The sequence below is a fragment of the Sus scrofa genome, chromosome 12 (assembly GCF_000003025.6).
Source record: "Sus scrofa isolate TJ Tabasco breed Duroc chromosome 12, Sscrofa11.1, whole genome shotgun sequence".
NCBI lineage: Eukaryota > Metazoa > Chordata > Mammalia > Artiodactyla > Suidae > Sus > Sus scrofa.
This window is the reverse complement of record NC_010454.4, coordinates 56,062,410-56,083,323: the sequence shown is the minus strand read 5'-3', so window position 1 is coordinate 56,083,323 and position 20,914 is coordinate 56,062,410. Positions and strand designations below refer to the sequence as shown.

The following is a 20,914-nucleotide window of genomic DNA, read 5'->3' as shown; positions in this document are numbered from 1 at the left end:
CAACCTCATGGTTCCTAGTTGGATTCGGTAAACACTGAGCCACGACAGGAACTCCAAAAACATTTTTAATAACCATAGAGCATACACACAAGCGTGAATTTACGGGAACTGTGGAGGACATGGTGGGGTGCTATTCAGAGGCCCTCTCAGAACCACCCCACCCCCAATCTCCCTCCACCAGCAATGTGGAATGCTGATGAAGCAGCGGCCTCCCTCTCTGAGAGTAGGCTCATCCAAACAAAGAGAGCTGCCTCCTCGTCCAGGATCACGCCCCTTCCCCACCCCAAAGCCCACTTCCAAGGACCACAGGATGTGGGGGTGCAAAGGCCATAAAGGGCTAGACTTTCCCAAAGGATGGCTGAGGCCCACCTGCAACAGTGCAGCTCAGCTTCTGCCTCTGCCCATTCCCATCCCCCTCCCTCACAGGTGCCAGCCCCAAGAGTATCCCTATAAGCTCTTGCCCGCGTGCCCCGGGTCTGCTTCCAGGGAACTGGACCAGGACAGGTCCCACGGTCCACATTCCTAGAAGCAGCCTGGCCACCCTCCCCATCCTCCCCACCCATTCTCACAGTTTCTGCCTTCCACCTTGGGGGCATGTTTGAGAAGATGTGGGCTCAGCTGGACTCAGGGCCAAACTTCCCATGGCTGGGGGATCCCCGGGAAGAGCTCTGGGCAAGGACCCCTGAGGCCTGGGAGCCAGTTCCAGCTCTGTCCTTGGCTCCCTCCAGACATCACACAGACACCTCATTTCTGTTTGCCTCAGTTTCTTCACGTGCAAAAGAAGAGCTCGCTCAGACAGAGCAGATGCTGCAGATGGATCTCCTGCTGGGCAGATCTGACCCAAAGGCATGTTTGTTTGATCTGTGCAGAGTTTGAGAAAAAGAGGAATACTTGCTAGTTTCAAAGTTGGGCATCTCATATACAAAGCCAGATTTTTAGCTTCTCTCCAACAGTTGGGAGATTTCTCACATTGAGTCACTTTTCCTCTTGGCTACACCCGACGGTGTGATGAAGGCTCCCTCCAGGCCCCATCCTGGCTGTCTTCCTGGCCGTTGAAAGTGGTTAGTCTTTTTTAAAAAAATTGTTTCCATATTATTGAGATACAATTGACATAAAGCACTGCAAGTGTTAAGAGGTACCGCGTAACGACTTGACTTACATGTATTACAAAAGGATTACCACATTCATCATCTCACGTGGATGGAAGAAAAAAGGGGGAAACATGTTCTTCCTCTGCGATGAGAACTTTGAGGATCTACTGGCCTAACAGTGTTCATTTCTACCACACAGCAGGGCTAACCGCACCCATCACGTGTACAGGACATCCTCACAGTGCTTAATGATCTTAAAACTGGAAGTCCAAAAATTCTGAGCGTCATCCAGTTCCCCCACCTCTGACAAGCAGATAATCACAAATCTGATCCCTTTTTCTAGGAGTTGGGTTTTATTTGTTTGTTTGTTTCGTTCCAGATTTCACACCTAAGATCATACAGTGTTTGTTTTTCTCTCTGATTAATCTCACTTTTAGCATAAGGCACTCAAGGACCATCCATATTGCAAATGGCAGGATTTCCTGCTTTCTTGTAGCTGAGTAGTATTCCATTATACGTATGTGATACACATATATCTCACTTCTTCTTCGTCCATTATCCATTCATCCATCAATGGACACATGGGTGTTTCCACGTCCTGGCTTCTGTAAATAATGCTGCTATGAACAGGTGGTGTTTGCTACAGCCGAGTGTTTTCAATAAGATGGAGTCTTTAGAAAGAGGAGTCAGAGAAAGCCTGCCTTTCCCTGGGCAGCATCCTCAACAGGATCTCACAAGCAGCTCTTCTCTCCTTTCCGACTCGGTTGTGAGGGAGGCTGGGGTTTCCAAGCCTGGTCACCATCAGCATCATGGGGGGGCTGCCAGGGAAAAATTCGCAGGCACCACCCGCCCTGAGATTTGGCTTTAGTGGGTGAGGGGTGAGGCCTGGGGATCTGCATCATTAGCAAGCACCTGGGGTAGCTAATACACCAGGTCCTCAGAGACATTGTAGGAGAGGCTGGGCTCTGTTACTCTCAGCAGCCTTAGGAGCACACAGCCCCATGTGGTGTCAGAGATGTGGAGGGGAGTCCAAAGAGCTTGAAAACCCTGACTCGTTTTCCTCCAGAAATGAGGGTTCTCCTGGAGCAAAAGCAGGCAGCCTGTGGTCCAGGAAGCCCCACTTAACACCAGCGGACCCACTCATCAGTCCAAACACATCAACCTTGTTACTGCCCAGCCAACAGGTACCTGGTTGCTCTCAACTGAATGTCTGTGTCTTCCCCAAATTCAACCATTGTCACAGTGCTACAATACTCAAAATTCAGAGCAGGAGCCGGGGCCTAAAGCGAACCTGCCTCCCAGGAACCAGATACTCACGGATGTGTCATGTGTCTGAAGTTGTTGAAGGGATCCTGGATGCGCTGCCTCAGCTCCTGCGCCCAGCGGAGTCCCCCGGCCATGGCAGGCATGTTCTTGTGCACGGAGGAGGACCCTGGGGACAGGGGACAGCAGACAGAAGCCAGACTCTAGCGCTTGGCCCTGTTCCGCCCACGATCCCCCGGCCCCCGCCACTTATTCCACGCTTTGCCTCGTCCTCCTCCCCCTGTTAAAGTCCCCCTTTAGCAGGGACTCCCCAGACATCACCATGCTCTGCTAAGTGGGATGGAAGAGTGACTGGGGAGATGGCTAAACAAGGTCAGACGACAGGGTTCCCAGCCCAGCTCTGCCACTCACTGGTTTTGATTGCACACCTGGGGCTCTTTTAAAAATACTGATGCCTGGGTGCTCCCTAGTGGCTCAGAGGGTTAAAGGATCTGGCATGGTCACTGCTGTGGCATGGATTCAATCCCTGGCCTGGGAACTTACGCATGCTGCAGATGTGTCCAAAAAAAAACTGACGCCTGGGCCCCGTCCAAGCCGTACTGATTGATTGGTCTGTGTGGGGCCTGGTGGTCAGTAGTTTTTAAAAGCACCTGGGATGAGTGTGATTGTACAGTTAGGGTTAAGACACACTACCTTAAACAGACAACTTAATCTCCCAGGGCCTCAGGTTTTTCATCTATAAAATGGGAATGATAGCTTCCTTGCTTAGCTTTCAGGTTTCTGCAAGAATTCAGTAAGATTATATATAAGGCAAGCCATGGGGATTATGAAGGACTTGACTGGAGTTAGCACAGCCTGGATAGTCTTACTTCAGTCCGTACGGTGGGTCTGTTTGCTTATAATCAGTTTGCAAAACTTAGCAATTGTGAGATTTCACTTAAAAATAAATGTTTCCAACTTCGATAAAACTGAAGATCTGGCGACCATCAGCCCCCATTTCTAATTAACAGTGGGTGCTGAACAGTGGTCTCGTCCTTTAGTTCACTGTGGACCCCACCACTCCCGGATGCCTTATACTCAGCCTGGGTCCATTTTTTATTTCTTTTGGTTGTGGCCATGGCATGTGGGAGTTCCTGGGCCAGGGACTGAACCCAAGCCACAGGGGCAGCAACACCGAGTCCTTAACCACGAGGCCACCAGGGAATTCCGTCACTGTTACTTTCTTCTTGGCTTCTGGGCAAAATTCCAAAGCGACACCCAATGACCCCCACCCTTGCATAATCCTCTCTGCTTTAAGTATGGGAGGAAAACCGAATATGCTAAGGTATCGCTCCAGTGATATGTTACATTATATGGCAAAAGGGATATGATTGGATGGGCCTGACTTAATCAGGTGAGCCTTTTAAGAGCAGAGTTTTTCTCTGGTTGTTGGCAGAAGCAGGAGTCCGGATTTAAAGCAGCAGGAGGAATCAATGTGCCATTACTGGCTTGACGATGGAGGTGGCTATGTGGTAAGGGATGCGAGGACGTCTAACCTCTGAGAACGGCTGCTCCTGGCCAACAGCCAACAAGGGAGTGGAAACCTCAGGCCTCCAGTCACAAGGAACTGGATTCTATCAATGAATCCCCCAGGGGACCCCAGATGAGCACTTGGCCCAGGGGACTGATTTCAGCCTTGAGATGCTCTGAGTGGAGAACCAGGCACACCAAACTGGGCTGCAGCTCTACAGAACTGGGAGCAAAAAGACGGTGTTGTTTTAAGCCACTAAGATTGCGAGAGTCTGTTATGCAGCAACAGGAGGTCAATGTTCTTCTGAAGGCATCTGAGTTTTCAAACTCTGCATCCAACTGGGAGAAGCCATGGGGATGGTCCCAGGTGCAGCTGAGGCCAATAGAACTTCCGGGATGACTTCCTAAGTGGAAGCAATTCTTAATGACCTCACTATGAAACCTGCTTACAGAAATAGTGGTCCTGGTACTCTGTTAATTGAACATTTTGAAAGTTTCCCACTGCCCGAATGATGAATTCCAGATTCCGTAACAGGGCCCTCAGAGCACCTCCTGACCTGGCCCCAACCGCAACAGCTGACTGGTCTTCCTCTACACACCTTGTTTGGCCACAGGCAGGTCCAACTGGCCACCCTGCACAAACTTTCCTGCCTTTGCCTCAAAGGCCGTTGCCTCTTCTCCCTGGCTGTCAACTCACTTTTCAGGATCCGGCTCAAGGCTACCTTCTCCATACACTCTCCCTCCACCATCCCCGCCCAGTTCACTTTGTTTTGTTATAGTTCTTTATAACTCAAATCAAGCATAGCTTAGATTCGGCCACATGCTACTGCTGACTCTGTTGAGGGCAATCAAATTCCTTGAGGAATCACCTTTTAGGATCAAATACTCCATCCCTTACCTTTGCCTGCCTTTGTATGCGGTACCCACAAATGTACCTTGCATAGAGCAAGGACTCAAGAAATGTTTGGAGAGCTGAACTGAACATGTGTTTGACTTTCACACAGACAAGCCAGGGCATCTAAGCACTGCAATGAAAGCGGAGACCTCACACCTGGGTGTCTTACGGCAGTAAGAGCCGACCCTTGTCAGGCCCCTGCTCCAGAGGCATGGTTGATACGGTGCTGGGAGGGATGGAAGCTTTTCTCTGGCATGTGAGACTCTACTGTGGAACTGAGGTATGCTGCAGACTAATCCGTGTGGTCAGACTGATCGAGGGTCAGCTCATACATTATGCTGAGGTCTCAACTGACCAGGGGCAGTGGTCAGGACTTTGCTGCTCTGGGTCAGCCTGCCAATCTCAGCCCCAGACAAAGGGAAGTGCACACTTCAGGGAACTCTACAATCATCCAAGCAGTCTAGAATTTTAGACAAGAAGATTGTGCGTCTGGAGAACTCCCAGATCTACAGAAGACAGGGGGCAAATACAGAGGAGTTGCACCCTTTCTTGTAACAGACACCCCCCCCCCCATCCAAATCCCCTGGCAACAAGCCTACCACCCTGCGCCTCCTCCTGGACACGCTGACAGTAGATCATCCTCACGGCATCCAGGTCCTTGGTGAACATGCCGATGAGCCCCAGGTACTTATCAGATGCATCCCGTGCTACCAGCGGTCTCTCCAGGAGGTTCCCTGCTATGTCCAGCAGCTGCAGAGGAGGCAGAGAAAGAAGACAAAAAGTCACAGGTTCCACCTTTCCAAGCTTACATTAATCTTGTATCCTGGTTTTTCCTTCATATGTCTGTCCACCAAAGAAAAAGGGTCAAAAAATGTCGCTGTGCAACTAGATCGATACTTATTAACAGGCAGCTGGTCACAGAGGGTCCCTCTTGCCTTTGTTCTGGAAGGACAGAGTCCCGCGTGCTGAATGGCCTGCCAGACCCTCTCCTCTCATATTGTAAGAACCTGGGTGGAAAGTAAAACAAAGAGAAAGATGTCGGAAAGAGTAAACTGATGATGGAGAAGAAAGAGAAGCCCAGTGGGTGTTGGGAGAATCGGGAGGCTAAGATTTGAGAGTAGGGGCGAGAGGAAAGTTTCAGAGCAGCTGCCCCGAGAAGGCAGTGACTGCACAGATACTTTGGCGACGTTTCCTGTGCATCGCAAGGGCCCTAACCCCTTGGTGGGAGCAGTGGGGTCAAGATGTGAAATGCCTTTAATCACCTCCCAGCTGCTGGATTGTTTCTCTGACTGCAATGCTGCCCTACAAGGTCATGGGAGGTCACATTTAGGACAGGCCAGCACATGACTCCCAGGATCATCCTGTCCTCCACCAAGTACCACCCAGACCTCTGGAGACAGCAGGAAGTAGCTCTCCCTCCATGGAGCATAAGGGACCAGGTCTCCACCAAGCTCTGGCTCACTCGTCCTGTTTCCTGTCCTGTTTCAGCAGAGCTGGAGGCTTAGGGACCACTGCAGGCAGCCTGCACCCTCAGACTCCTTTTCTCTGACCTGGAAGTATCCCTTCTGGCCACGTCCACCAAGGCACACCTGGTGGTCAGTCGGTCTTGGGGCTGTAACAGGCATACCTGGACTCCAGGGATCTCTCTGGCCCCTACTCCCCAACCTTGAAAAGGCCCTTCTGGGCATGAAATTATATACGCTGGAGCTTTTGTTTTGGCTAAGGAGGAGGGAAAGTCTTTGGTTTCTTGTTGGTGAGATGACCAAGAAGAGAAAAACCAAGTGGGCAGAAGGGACTGAATGGTTGTAGTTTTCTTACCAGAGCCCCAGGCTGGGTAGGGAGCCTTGTTGAGAAGGTGGGGCCTGAAAGAAGAGGGTCTGCTTCTGTGAGGGTCCTTTGAGTCTCAAACTCTGGGTATGAGCAGGTAGCATAGAGCGTGCAAAGTTGCAAAGGGCTCGATCTGCTTCTGCCCAGAACCCTGCTCCACCCGGAGATGCAAGGACTGGAGTTTTTGGAACCCAGAGAGATATACCCCTGGAGAAACACAGATGCTGTCAGGATGGCAGCCATCAGAAGAACAACAGCAAGATCCCTGCAAACCCCTCCCTTGGGCAAATGAGAACTGGAAGGGAGACTGAAGACATGTGGCAAAGACACCATGATTTCAAAGACAGAGCACCCTGAGAGGACACGTGAGATCCATGAAGACACCTTGGAATCCAAGGTTCACAGGGACTGAAGGGAAGGATAAGGTTGGACATCCTCAAGGTAGAAACAGAGTTATAGCTTCACCAATGATCTGCATGGTAACATTCCAAGGAGCCATGACAGTTAATGGCCAATGGGATTATTTTATTGAGACTAACAAACCCTTCTCTTGAAATTAAATACTTGGAGAGAGAAAATCTAAAAAGCCTTCCTATGTGAGTTATGGAATGGCAGGTAGTTATTAAAGAATGCACATGTATATTCTTGAATGAATGACACATTCTTTCAATGGCTAATGAAACCCATCTGGGTTACCTAGTGTTCTAGAATAGCATGGATGCAGCTGTCCTGGTCTTCAGCCTCTCGGGCAATTGTCCCACAGTTGCCCAGTCTACATTCGGGCACTTCAGTGACTGGTAGTGTAACTACTTCTCAAGGAAGCCTGTTCCACCTTTCAACAGCTTTTACAGAAGCTGCTTTCCTCTACTGAACCAAAACTCTGCCTCTCTGCAACCTCCACTGATTAGCCCTGATTCTAATCCTCAAGGCTTTACAGAGTAAGCTGCTTCATAGTTTACAGAGGATCTGTCCTGTTCCACAGTCTTCACGTCTCACAGCCCACATTTTTCATTTCTGTAGTCATTTACCTACTCACCATCCTGAACCTCCTCCTCCACGTTCTTGTACCGCCTGATCTGAGCGACAGAGGGGAAGGGCGCGCGCCTTCTTAGTCTAGGTGCTTGTTCCTGAGTGGTTCGCCCCAGCCCGTATCAACCTGACGGCAGCCATTAAAGAGCTGTGGTGCTCAAAGCCATGGCTTAAGGAGGGTGGCCACGGCAGGATTCACTTTTAATGCGTACTTGGGTTGCCGACAAGCCCCGAAGACAGCATTCCAGAAGAAACTTTTTACAAAGCGTTTTTACATCATCACGTTTGCAGAAAAGCATTAGCCGTCAAAGTGAGGAGCCCAGCTCTGGGCACGCCCTCGCCCTGGGAGCCCACAGTGCCTGTCTACCAGATGAACGGCAACACTTCTCTGCAGGAGCAGAACAGCTGGAAGTGTTTGCCTGCCCTCCTCCGGGGGGCCCGCTCCTGTGCGAACCTTGAAGGCGTGCTCCAAAGCAGGTGCATCATCAAAGGCTTGAATAAAGACAGTGCCCAGCCTTCGGTCAAGATCTTCGACTCTCTGATTAAACTCAGAAACATCCTTTTCAAATTCCTGAAGAGACATCACATACACATAAGAAAACATCATTTTCTGAAGGCCAATCCCACTAAGCTCCTTGCTATTAACCTGTGTACTTAACTGGTTACACAAGGATTTGTTTTAATTTTCTACAATTCCCCACCGTGTGACTTAGTGTTTGTCCATGTACATAGATACCTTATTACTGCAGCATTTTCCCTGGTACCTCCCTTCTGTGCCCCATCTGCCACCTCCCTGAAGCCCCTTCTCTCCCACCTGCAGCGCTAACTCAGGCCACCGGAAAGCCGCCTCAGCAGCAACATTCCACACTGCCACCTACTTTCCTTCTTCCCCAAAGTGAAAATTCTATCTATTTTTTTTTTCACTGTAAACAAACTGACCCAGCCGTGAGAGGAAAGTGAGCTGATTAAACTAGTATACACTGTCTCTTCTAACTGCACTTTAATTACTCAACACAGCAGCTAGTCACTGATCCTAAATTCGCCAAATTTAGTAAATAAAAATAGACACCTAGTTAAATTTAAATTTCAGATCAGCAATGAACAGTCATTTTTTTTTTTTTTAAACTATAAGCATGTCCCAGTTGCTGTTATTTCCCCCGGAAACCCAAAGTGTGCTCTTTCTTTGAAGGCAGTAGTTTTCAGAGAAACTTTGTGGACTAAAATCTCTAATTTGTGGAATTATTTCTTATTATTGCTTTACATATACTACACATATACTTGTGAAACGACAAAGAAAATTAGAAAAACACAGTATTTTCTACCTCCCAAACCTAACCACACTAACACTGTAGTATGTTTCCCTGTGCACGGGACTTCGTTTGGCTTTGTTTTATCACATGGTGGCAAACATATGGTAGATATCCTGCTTTGCACTCCATTTTTTTTTTTTTTCCTACTTTAGAGTGATGGAATTTTTAGAAAGCGACATTTCCTGGATTTGGCCAAACCTGAAGGTGCTCAGAGCAGATTCTTGCTCTATTTCTTTCTCCTTTTCCCTCAGATACTCTCAAAATTCCTTCTCCAAGAATTCAGCCATTCCCTTTTCAGGGAACGCCATTCCCTGTTTCTGTACTGACCATCTTGCTTCTTTCTGTCTCCTGCAGGCTTGGACTCACAGGTCTCGGCTCTCCTGGGCTACAGGTGAGATGTGGGCTCCTGTGTCCCAATCCTCAAAAATGCAACTCTGGCCCTTTTCTCATCCTGGGTACTTCCTTGGGAACCAGGGTCTGATCAGAAAATCAAGCTATAGCTTCACTTAGTGCTCCCCAGGCCACTAATGAAATTCTGCCCAGGTGTGCCTGGCCCTTACAACGCAGTCGCCATTCAAAATTTAAAGCCTTGGGAGCTGCAGGGCGGCCACAGACTCCAGCATCACCCCACACCCATCTCAGCGTCTCTGAAACCCTGGATACCATCAGTTTGAAGCAGTCAGCAGCTGCAAAGGCCCCACCCCTGATCTTTCTCCTGATACAAAGAATAATTACACGTGGTCCCTGCTGATAAAACCACGGGGACCACAGAGCCTAGGAAAATGCACAGGGAAAATGCAAGTAAATACCCAGCCCCTACAGGCTGCAGTCATCTGAGAAAGAGACAAAGCTTATAAATTAGCCCTTCCAAGTCCTACCACACTTTGGGGGTCCAAGCAGTTGTAGGAAGACTCTGAGAAGACCCTGTATATCTCTTGAAATTCACTGTACATTTGTTGGGCCTGCTGGCTCAGGGCATTCCCTCTGATGCCACTAAACTCAAGCTTTCCCAATTTGTGGAAATCCAAAGCTGTCTCCAGAAGGTCCTGTAAAGACAAATCGCAATACAGTTAGAGTAATAATGATGATGATGACAACTGTAGATGACACTCAAATTAGCACGGGAAGGGCTAGAAATCATATGGGGGTGGTGGTTGCTTAGGAAAACGTGAAGCTTGATTAGCCCTGTAACCTTATGATTAGATTGAGTTGGTATAAATAACTCAGTTAAACTCAATAACAGAGCAAAGAGAAAATTCCAAGAAATAAAATTCACACACACAAATCAAATGTATGCTTCAGCCTCTGTGTTCTATTTGTGAAGAATAAAATGTAATAGTTAATAACAATATTTACATGATTGGTGGCTTTACACCATTGAAAAAATCAGCTGCCACGGGACGGTGTGATGTGGTTCTAGAAGGACATCTGTCTTGGAGGATATTGACGGGAAAGTGGCTCCTCCAAACAATGCCAAGGACAAGCTCAGAGGGGCAGCACCCACATCCTCAGCAACTACTTCTGCCACAAAAAGAAATCCATGAGGTGCCCTTGCCAAGCACACACGGTGCGGTAGGTTGGACCCTGTGGCCGGCTGGGTGGCGGCAGGCAGTTAGCTGACACCTCTGGGTTGGGTTTCTGCATCTGTAACGGGATAACAATGGTGATGGGAATCACGTCCACGGGGGCTCTGGATTTAGGACAGTGCTGGGCACACGGAACACACACACACTGAGTGTGCCCTTCTGTCACTGCTGATGTGGCAGCATCCCAGTTGTGCTCAGGATTAAGTGACGGCGGCCACACAACCTAGAGTCTTGCGGAGCAGCCCTGCCAGTGTCCACGGAAGCCGCTTCACTCCTGACGGGACGTGGGCCTTCGGAAGAGGTCTATGGCGACAGACCATACTTCTCTCTCCTGAGCAGCCATCAAAAATCACCAAGCCGGAGTTCCCTGGTGGCCTAGTGGGTTAAGAATCGAGCATTGTTGCTGCTGTGGCTCAGGTCACTGCTGTGGCACAGGTTCAATCCCTGGCCTGGGAATGTCTGCATGATGTGAGTGTCACCAAAAAATAAATAAATACTATTTAAAAAAAAAGAAAAAAAAAATCACCAAGCTTCCAAACCGAGATATTGCCCTGTTACACCTTCCAGTCTGTGTGCTTCTATTCTCAGGGGAAAGCGGGAGACAACGGTACCTGTGTGTCACCTTGGCAAACATTTGGTGTGGGTCCCTGAGAGCCGGTCCTCTATGCTGAGGACATTTGAAGGGCAAGAAGAGGGAACACAACACGAGGCTGAGAACCCAGCAGGTCTTGGTATCATTCCAGGGACTTCCCACTGGCCACTGCTATGGTGGTGACCCATCAGGGTAGCAGAGGGCTGCCCCATTCCTCCTTCTCACTAGGACACTGAGTCCAGCAGTGGGGACAGAGGCACTCAGAAGCCAAGAGAAGTAGCTGATTTTCCCTAAGTTGCCAGGTGGGTACACTTGCACCATCTAGGGACCCTTTTGGGCTTAGCTGTGTTCAGGCATGGCTGCCGGCAGGTGGCTGAAGTCAGGGAGGAGAGAAGGAGGAAGAACCAACCAAAGGAAGGAAGACATATGCTCAAACCAGGAGACCTTGCCAATGACGAGGAAAGGGGCAGTTTTTGCTTAAAAACACATTCAACTTGTCTACAGGGAGGAAAACGGAAATCAATTTGATTTAAATGAAATTGACTTAAATAGTGATTCAGGTCATTCTCAAAGTGCTTCGTTGCAATCAGTGTGACAGGAGAAGTGTTACTGGTGCTGTGGAATGTCACCTGGGTATCCGTTTTTCATAATTCTGTGGATGTCAATTTCAATTTTTAGGAGATACCCACTGACAATTTTAAAAGAGATGCATGTGGATATGTTTGATTACATCAGAAAACTAGATAATAATTTTGTTATTTTATTTTTTAAGAATACGTGAAGCACGGTCCTAGGTGGTCACTGAAAGGTGTTTTGTCTCCAATCTAACAGGAAAATCATAGGTATTAGAGAATTACTTATACAGTCACTCTACTGGGGGGATCACCACATCACCACTCTACTAATCACCAAAACCAGTGGATATTTATGTTGCTTTCCTTAACAGACACAAGATGGGAAATACATTTATTTAGGCTTCAATTCAAGGTCTTAAACTTTTCCTTGTCCTGCCCTCATTAAAAGAAACTCTCACTCCACTTTCCTCTTGTACTTCCTGCCACTTCCCTTGCTTAAGCTTTCTTTAGAATGCTTGTTACACTCCAGCATTATAATATACTGTTTGGATTATGTTATATTATTTGTTTATTTTCTATCTCTCTTTCCCAGTAAGTTGTAAACATTCCAGAGGCCCCACAGTATCTTCAATCCCTGCAAGAATCCCAGATGCTGAGGAAATATTTGTTGAATGAAGGAACATGTGATCTTTGACTTTCGACTTAGTGACAGCACCTCCAAGAGAAGGTGACAGGGTGTTAGAGAGTCTAGGAATACTGGACTCGGAGCGATTGGAGAAAATAAGGAAAATTAGACAAGAGAGGAGATTAGAAAGTGAGGCCAAACTGTCTTTAAATGTTTGAAAGGCTTTGGTCAAGTGCAAGGCAGACCTTGCATGGTCCTACTTTTATGGCAGAACTAAGGCAAATGAGTGAACAGGACAAAGAAGCATATTTGGTGTCAATTTGTAGGTTGAATTTATAAAATTTCTTATATTTGGGAGTTCCCGTCGTGGCGCAGTGGTTAACGAATCCGACTAGGAACCATGAGGTTGCCGGTTCAGTCCCTGCCCTTGCTCAGTGGGTTAACGATCCGGCGTTGCCATGAGCTGTGGTGTAGGTTGCAGACTCGGCTCAGATCCTGTGTTGCTGTGGCTCTGGCGTAGGCCGGTGCCTACAGCTCTGATTCGACCCCTAGCCTGGGAACCTCCATATGCTGCGGGAGCGGCCCAAGAAATAGCAAAAAGACAACAACAACAACAACAAAATTCTTATATTTGGCCATTCTCACCTATAAGAAATGGCCATTTCATGTGGTTCCACTTAATAAAACAGAACCACCTCATGTCTGGAAATGCCTAACCACAGACTAGGCTGCTAAGAGAGGTAGTGAGCGCTCCATCTCTGGGTGGATTTTAGCAGAATTTTGATGTCACTGAGGGACTGTAGAGGAGATTCCTGAATCAGGAGGAAAGTTGTCTCACAACCATATAGACAGATTTATAGTAATCATGGTGACTGTATCTTTGACTCTTAAAATATTTATTTATTTATTTATTTGCTTTTTAGGGCTGCACCTGCGGCATATGGAGGTTCCCTGGCTAGGGGTCGAATCAGAGCTACAGCTGCCAGCCTACACCACAGCCACAGCAACATGGGATCCAAGCTGTGTCTGTGACCTACACCACAGCTCATGGCAACGCCAGATCCTTAACCCACTGAGCGAGGCCAGGGGTCGAACCCACAACCTCATGGTTCCTAGTCAGATTTGTTTCCACTGCGCCACGATGGCAACTTCTGATTCTTAAAATATTTAAATGTAAGCTCTTTCCATTGTTTTTTTAGATGTCCCCACAAAACAGATAAAAGGCCATTTAAACCAACAAGAGGTTTAAATTCTATTTTTAAAGTATCCGTTTCTTTCCACCACTGTAGTAAAACACAGAATTCATCATGCAATATAAAAGCTGAAAACGTCGAGTTCAGGGGTAGGAGAGACAGCATTCTGGAAAGAGTGTAGGACAGGGCACGAATTCCCGGGTTCACACAACTCTGGTCTGCTATCTACCAGCTATGTGGCTTAAGGCAAGACACTCCATTTTTCTAAGCCTCCTTTTCCTAACCTGCAAATGGGTTACAGAGATGCATGGGAAGGGCCTTTCTACCACTTCAGGAAACAGTAGGCACTATAATTGCTGCCCGTTACCCTGGCATCCTTTGATCAGGTTAGTGGCTAAGAAATGTGTCATGGCTGACATGCAGGTGTTCCTTGGCAGCCAGCAGACGTGAAGAGCATGGGGTCCCAGGCAGCTGGCTGGACCGACTGGGTCCTGTTCTTATGAAACACGTGCAACCTTTAACAGGGTGGTGAAGGCAGGTTCCACTGACGCTGCGGCCCCAGAAACACCAAGGCTGTGCTCAGGAGAGGCCTCGCATCTTAAAAGAAATGTCTTCAGAATTCATTAAGGGTGAGCACAAAGCAGACATTCATAGAGGAAAATCTCAAAAGGTCACTGGGAAAAAGACTGTTTTCTTTACCTTGCGTTGGCAGCCGACCTTATGCAACTAATGGTCTCCTACGTGACCAAGTGCTCGGGCTGGGCTGAAAGGGAAGTGGCCCAATTAGGCCCGAATGAAAGGAGGCAGCAGCAGAGGGGCTGGAGACCGAGGAAAGAGCAAAGGAAACGCAAAGGAGATGAGGTCAGCTTATTACCTATCTGCCTGCTAATCACCACGCATGAAGCCTCAGCAGGAAATCATCTTGTCTCCAAGTGAATCACAGCTTTACAGCAATTTCATAATGAAAGAAATGGGGGTTCTTGCCAGGCTGCTTACTTACTGCATAGTTTGAAGGATTAGGCTAAGGGCAGAAACATAAACAGGGAACCTACAGAATCCATAATATTATGGCACTAAAACAAACTCCACGTGTTGTGTGTCTATGTGCAGCGTGTGTATATGTTGAGTATGGTGTGTGTGTCTGGGTATGTGTCATGTGTGGTGTGAGCATGGTGTGTGTACTCTGTGTGTGTGTGCACGCACGCTTGATGCACTGGAGTGTGGAGAAGGCCAGGTGAGGGAAGGAATCAAGAGACGGCTGAAGACTCTTCCTCTTTGACTTTTGACCGTTGCTTCAAATTGCAAAGATTTTATATTCTTTTGGGATCTCCTTAGTAAGGCCCTTTCACGGAATTGGAATTATAATTTTACCCAAATGACTTATTTAGTAAAAAAGCCTAGAAGTCATATGGTAAAAATAGTGTGCGCAGGCAGAAGAGTGTGTACCAATCCCAGCTAAGCATCCCTGAGTCTGTGACTGACCAAGTTAATTTCTGTGTCAGACTTAATGGCGCTCATTTGTTAAAATAAGGGTACTGATGCCCAGCACTTCTGAAGGTTGTAAGGATGCAACTCTTGCGCAAGACAGGCTCTTAAAATACCTAAGTTCTTTCTTGGCCTATTTTTCCCTTCCCTCCCAAGGGCTGGCTGCTGTGACATGGGGGTGACGAGGAAGAGGAGGAGGGCACTTTGCTGCAAATGCAATTACTCCACGTGCTGCTGCAGACCTGCAGGACACGCTCAGCAGGACAGCCCTCCTGGCCAAGCAGTTCCTGCCCTCGCCGTCACTGAGCAGCTGCCCAGAGGCGAAGAGTCCATCTGCACAATAAAACTTTCTTGTGCCAAAGAGCAAGAGCAAAAGAGCAAAAAAAGCCACACAAACCAGAGGGGGCAAAGATCTGAAAAAATGATGGAGACTGAAAACCAGCCGTTCCCAAGCTAAGCCTGGCTGTGAGCAGGCAGAGGGGTAAATGTGCTGATGTCATCTGATTAACTTGGCTTCGTGTGTTTATTAATTGCAGCTGCCCACATCTCGGGGGCCATGAAGCATACAGAAGGGCAAGATGAATAAGGCTGGGTTCATGCTAATTCCTCCTGGAGAAGCAGATTAATCCCACTTCAAATGGGCATCGATCACAGAGATACACAGAATGTTAACTAAAGGGCTACACGAAATATGCCCAGAGAGATCGATAGTCTGTGTCTGTGTCTCACTGCACTGAGATGAGCGGGAAGAGACAGGGGGGCCGGGACAAGGGAGTGAGTCTGAGCAAACGTTCGGGAGTGAAGGAAAGGAGCAGCCATGGGAGAAGGGGGAGTCAGGGAAGTGCAGGGTGAGGGAAGCTGAAAGAGAGGAGAACAGGGAAGGGGAAGAGAGACTGGCAGAAAGGGAAGGAAGAAGGAAAAGGGTGGGAGAGGGGAAAATCAGGGGAGAAAAGAAATGGTGGAGCATGGCCTAAGGGCAGAGAAGTGAACCAGAGCCCGGGACAGGAGACAGAAGAGAGGAAGGAGCAGGAAAATGGAGAGCGGGTGACATTCAACGCATCTTCCAATTAAACTGGGGCAACTGCTTTGTATGCATCTATGCCCTTGACTCAGAAAGAAAAAGCCTGAGAGCAGACTATTGTGAGGGTAATGACTCTGGGGAGACTGGTGGCCGTCTCTGCTTATATTTACTGAATAAACTCAGCAGATTAGGAGCCCGAACATTAGAATAGCTGTCTATATGCAAAGTCACATCATTAGCCTGTGTGCACAGCGCCAGAGGCCCCAGCTCCACAGCCTTGCCGAGCTGAACGTGGCTTCCGCTGCGAGGACCATCTGCAGGGCTGGAGAGCCTGCACGTAGTAAGGGCAGTGGTCCCACAGGGTCATTCAGGCCAGGGGCTGGTTGGAGCTGGAGTATCTGTCACGTCTACTAAACCAGAGTGAAGGAGCGGGATGGGGGGAGGGGAGACGCTATGGGTCCGGAGGCTGCCAAAAAAGAAGGCATTTAGGATAAGGCTGGCTATGGAGTGCGTCTACCCCATGATCCTGGTACAGGATTCAGACAGGAAGATCTAGCTTCCAGATCCTCGACGATACATGTCCTGTCTCTGTCCCCTCCCTTGTCTCCCTTCCCTGGTAAATTCTTACTACAGTTCTGACACGTATTTCCTCTTGTGCTCCCCACTTTCTCAGAGCCCTTCTGGGTTAGGGACCCATCCTTCTCGCTCCCAAGAGCATGCCCATTTTGCTTTAGTGGCATTTAATACACCTCAGTGAAGTTTCCTGATTCTCTGTCTTTCCAATCCCGGATGGGACCTCCTCCATTAGTCTCTACCTTCTCCTGGACCACAGCTACTGGTCCACGGGCCTCTGACAGGCAAAACCGTACTTCGGCCACTGCTGTACCCCCAGAACCTGGTGCCGTGCCCGGGGCATGGCACTGCTGGACCTATGCTTGCTGGACTGAAACAATTCAGCCTCATTCTCTCTTACCCTCATAGCCCCATGGTCTGTGCCACTCATCACAGCCTCCTCCCCACATAGCCCCTCCCTTTATCCCCAAACTCTGCTGATGGTAACTTGAAACATGATTCTAGTTTTTTGGCTACTGTCCTAATCTTGAACTTGACCCTGAATTTCCATCAGTTTTAGGATAAGAATGTATTTTATTTCATTATGCTCTCTACTCTCCCTGCAAAGTTCAATCCGCAAATATAAAGCTGCAAAGTGCAAAAACACCTGTTAAGTACACTAAATTCTGAAGATGAAAACAATCAAAAGAGAAAGCCTCATGTTTTCTCTCCTTAGTCCTTGAACTAACATTCACATTAACTTTTAAACAACGAGGAGAGGAGAGTCACGTCACGACTTTGAGCAGAAGTCATATTTCTTTTGCACAGGGATTCACGCTCGTCTTAATAGTTTTCAGAGCCACCTTGAGAGTGGGAGAGTGGAGAAGGTCAAAGCAATGACTTTGTGGGAATGGCCAGCTGCATAAGGTCAACTTGCTGGTATTTTGCATGAGATTTCTAGCAAGAGTTTATTTGAAACAAAGTTGGAAGATAATGGGTAGCAAGAGTTTATTTGAAACAAAGTTGGAAGATAATGGGTAATTTCAAAACCAGCCGAATTCGTCAACTGATTCCTTGGGCCTTCCTGAGTCGAAGATCAGAATTTCCTAAACTTCTAGTAGAACTACCATCACATGACGACCAAGTATTTTTCCCATCAAGGGTTCTTCCAGCCAAGGGGAGGTGGCCACCCTGTTGCTCCGGCCTTCTCTTATCCTGCCTTCTGGGTCCTGGCACTGCCCACTCCTGCACGGAGCCGGGGGCCTGACGTGAATGAGAACACTCACCTGCACCATGCCCAGTCGCCCCAGGAAGCCATCCAACCGCACAAAGACCAAAGAGGACTGGAAATCCCACTCCCGGACTTCCTGGTTCTCTTTGAAGTAAGAATGGAGATTCTCCCTTCTGTCCTGAAACACATGCTTGAAGAAGTTCAAGGTCTCCACAACCACTTGCAGTTTCCTCTGACTTTCTTCCACCTCACTTCTCAGGAGGTCTTCTGGGCTGAGATAATGAGAGGCCTGGAGTGCAAACAGGTTGGTGTCACTAAGCCTGGCTGCAGGTGCAGGACAGACCACAGCTCTACCCAGCCCACAACTCTCAACTAAATAACTGCCCAAGAAACATTGTTCAGAAGCCTCATATAAGAAACATCAGACCCCAAATCTATTTCCACAGGTGGACTGGGACCTGGGTTCAAGCCAAATAGTCAGTGATTGGCTCAGGAATGGCAAGTGACACCAGAGACAAAGAAACACAGTGAGACTTTCCCTGGGCATGCTGGGGCTGCACAGGTGTTCTTTCCAGGCGTTTTGTTGTGACTTATTGGCTATCTATAGAAAATAATTTGAGTGCAACAATTATTTGAACCAGGAGTTCCCGCTGTGGTGTAGCGGGTTAAGAACCTGACATAGTGTCCATGAGGATACGGGTTCAATCCCTGGTCTCGTTCAGTGGGTTAAGGATCCTGTGTTGCTGCAAGCTGTGGCGCAGGTCAAAGAGGTGGCTCAGATCTGGTGTTGCTGTGGCTGTGGTGTAGGCCGGCAGCTGCGGCTCTGATTTGACCCCTACCCTGGAAACTTCCATATGTAGAAGGTGTGGCCCTAAAAAGAAAAAAAAATATTTGAACTAAAATTATTTCACTGTCTCCAAGAGATTTGAACCTGGAAAGCTGTGAATCTGAAGCCACTGGACAGCCATCTTCACTGCCACAGGAAGGGGTCAAAATAACAGGTCCTGGTGACCTTGTCCACGCTTTACTATAATCCAGGGCGGAAGCTGGCCTTACCTTGGACTTTTGAGGCACATGAGCCAATTAGTTATCTTTTTGTTGTTGCTAGTTTTGGATGGGTTTTCTTATACTTTTAATCATAAGAGTCCTGGCTGACAAACATGCAGTGATGGGAGAGCAGTGGTCTAGGAGTCAAACAATTAGCTTCCGGTCCTGGGTTGGGTGACCTTTGATGACTCAATTAACATCCCTGAGCCTGAGCCCACATCTTTAAATAATAATAGTAAATCAATAAAGCTCTCCCTGCCCACCTCGAAGGGTTCATCTGCAAATGCCAGGATAGTGAATGTCACAGCACTCTGCAGCCTGCAATGTCTCTGCAGAAGTGTTATTTACCACGAGCTACCCTTCAAACACGCTCACTGTTTTCTTAAGGTCCCAGCTCCTCAATAGTAAAAGAAGCCAATTAGGAGGGCAGATCACCCAAACCTTATTAAGCCTCCTTCTGTTTACAGACATTCTTCTCAGGGTTTACGCTGCCCTGGTTGGTGCCACAGGGAAGGAGGGGAGTCGTGGAGGATGCTACCCAAGAAGTTGCCTCTGTGCAGCTCACGGGCACTGAGCTCTTAGTGCATGGGGACACCATGTGAGCCCCACCGTGAAGCATCAAATTAGAGCCTCATAGCCACCCAACAACTCTCTGAGGTAGGTCCTCTTTCCACCACTGCACAGAGGGAAAGTGAGCCACGGGGCAGGTGACGCAGATGTGGCACAGGGACATTTGACTCCAGAGGCAGTGTTCTTAAAGCTGAGCTTTGAGGTGGACCTGATACCAGGCCTTAACATGCTTAAGGAGGGTGAAATTCATCACCCCCATCCTGTGCCTGACCCTAGGTCTTGGGCAGAGGGGAAAGGAGACTGGTCCTTCCAAGCAGTAGGACTGAGAACATCTTGTGAGTTTTGGGCTGTGACAATAAAACAATTCAAGGGTGAGAACCGTTTGGACACTAACTATTTCCCTCCCCTGGAAAAATGCACACTTTACTCTTCTTGTGACTTGGTGACATCCAGCCCCCAGGGGAGACGTTGTGGGGGATCCCGGGAGCCAACCTGCTGGACCAGAAGGTTGCAGATCTCCTGCAGCAGCACCGTGAGCCGCCCGGGGCAGCGATAGGATTCGCACGTGGCCCAGATCAGGCAGACGATGTGCAGCAGAGGCTGCAGCCGTGGCTTCACCTTGGGAAACTCCAGGCTCTCCAGGGTTTCCAGGTGGTGCTGCAGTGGCACCAGGTGGGTGTGGATGTCCCGGGCCTCCGTCAGAGCTGGAAGGAATTGGAGGCAATGGTCACTGCCCCTGCCTGAGGCTCACACCCACGGAGATGGGCCCTGGGGCCTGGGAGTGAAGGATCTGCACAACAATGGCTGCGGTCTCTTCCTGAGCTGAGGGAACAGAGAGGGCTGATCCCCAAAAACTTTCTGGCTCTTGTGAGGAAACGGAATCTCGGAAGAGCCCTAGGCAGCTAGGAGAGTGGTCTGAGGAGCCGCTCTCACAAAATTCCTGTATCTGGACTTCTTCCTGGCCCTCCCAGACCCAGTCTGGTGCTCCGTGTGTGAAAGATGCTCGTAAGTGTTTGCATGTTTGCTGCTTCCTTTGCTGCCAGTATCTCTGAGGCAACACAAAAGAGATGACAGGGACAGTTTTTAGAGTCAGAAAGATCTGCCTTCCATGTTGATATATCAATTGCATGACCTTGGGCGTGTTTAACTTCTCTGAACCTCAACAAGAGGTTGAACAGTAATCAATTTAAATGGTTCTCATGAAGGTCTGAAGGTGGCTCAGACAGAATCTTCATACACAGCTAGCATGGTGCCTGGACCAAAGCAGGCGTGACCTCAACTGTAACGTCCCTGATAAATACTTGCTAATAAAGAATCTCATCGAGCTCCTATGGAGGAGGAGAAATCACTGGGAAGAGAGAAGTGGCACAGACTGATTACGACAAGGTTCTGCTGGTTTCCAAGGCCAGGAAAATCTCCTCCCTTTTCCTTTGAATACAGAAAAGGAAAGAACATGCCTTCCACCTGTCACCCAAACTGGTAGCTCTGGGCACTATTTCTGCAGGGCTGCTGA

At 48.5% G+C, this 20,914-nt stretch overlaps 1 protein-coding gene across 10 annotated transcripts in view; it reads right to left on the bottom strand.

Annotated features, from left to right (window-relative positions):
• Positions 1–20,914, bottom strand: part of DNAH9 (dynein axonemal heavy chain 9) — a 321,249-nt gene that overhangs the window by 283,004 nt on the left and 17,331 nt on the right. For all 10 annotated transcript variants that reach the window (XR_002337370.1, XR_002337369.1, XM_021067888.1 and 7 more), the window contains exons 5-10: positions 19,894–20,105; positions 17,840–18,073; positions 9,803–9,970; positions 8,069–8,185; positions 5,358–5,508; positions 2,409–2,523 (exon numbers count right to left, since the gene is read on the bottom strand). Coding sequence is in view for 8 of the 10 variants with exons in the window: in XM_021067888.1 (XP_020923547.1) it covers positions 2,409–2,523; positions 5,358–5,508; positions 8,069–8,185; positions 9,803–9,970; positions 17,840–18,073; positions 19,894–20,105 (997 nt within the window). In the remaining 2 variants the exon portion in view is untranslated. The remainder of the gene's footprint in view (positions 1–2,408; positions 2,524–5,357; positions 5,509–8,068; positions 8,186–9,802; positions 9,971–17,839; positions 18,074–19,893; positions 20,106–20,914) is intronic.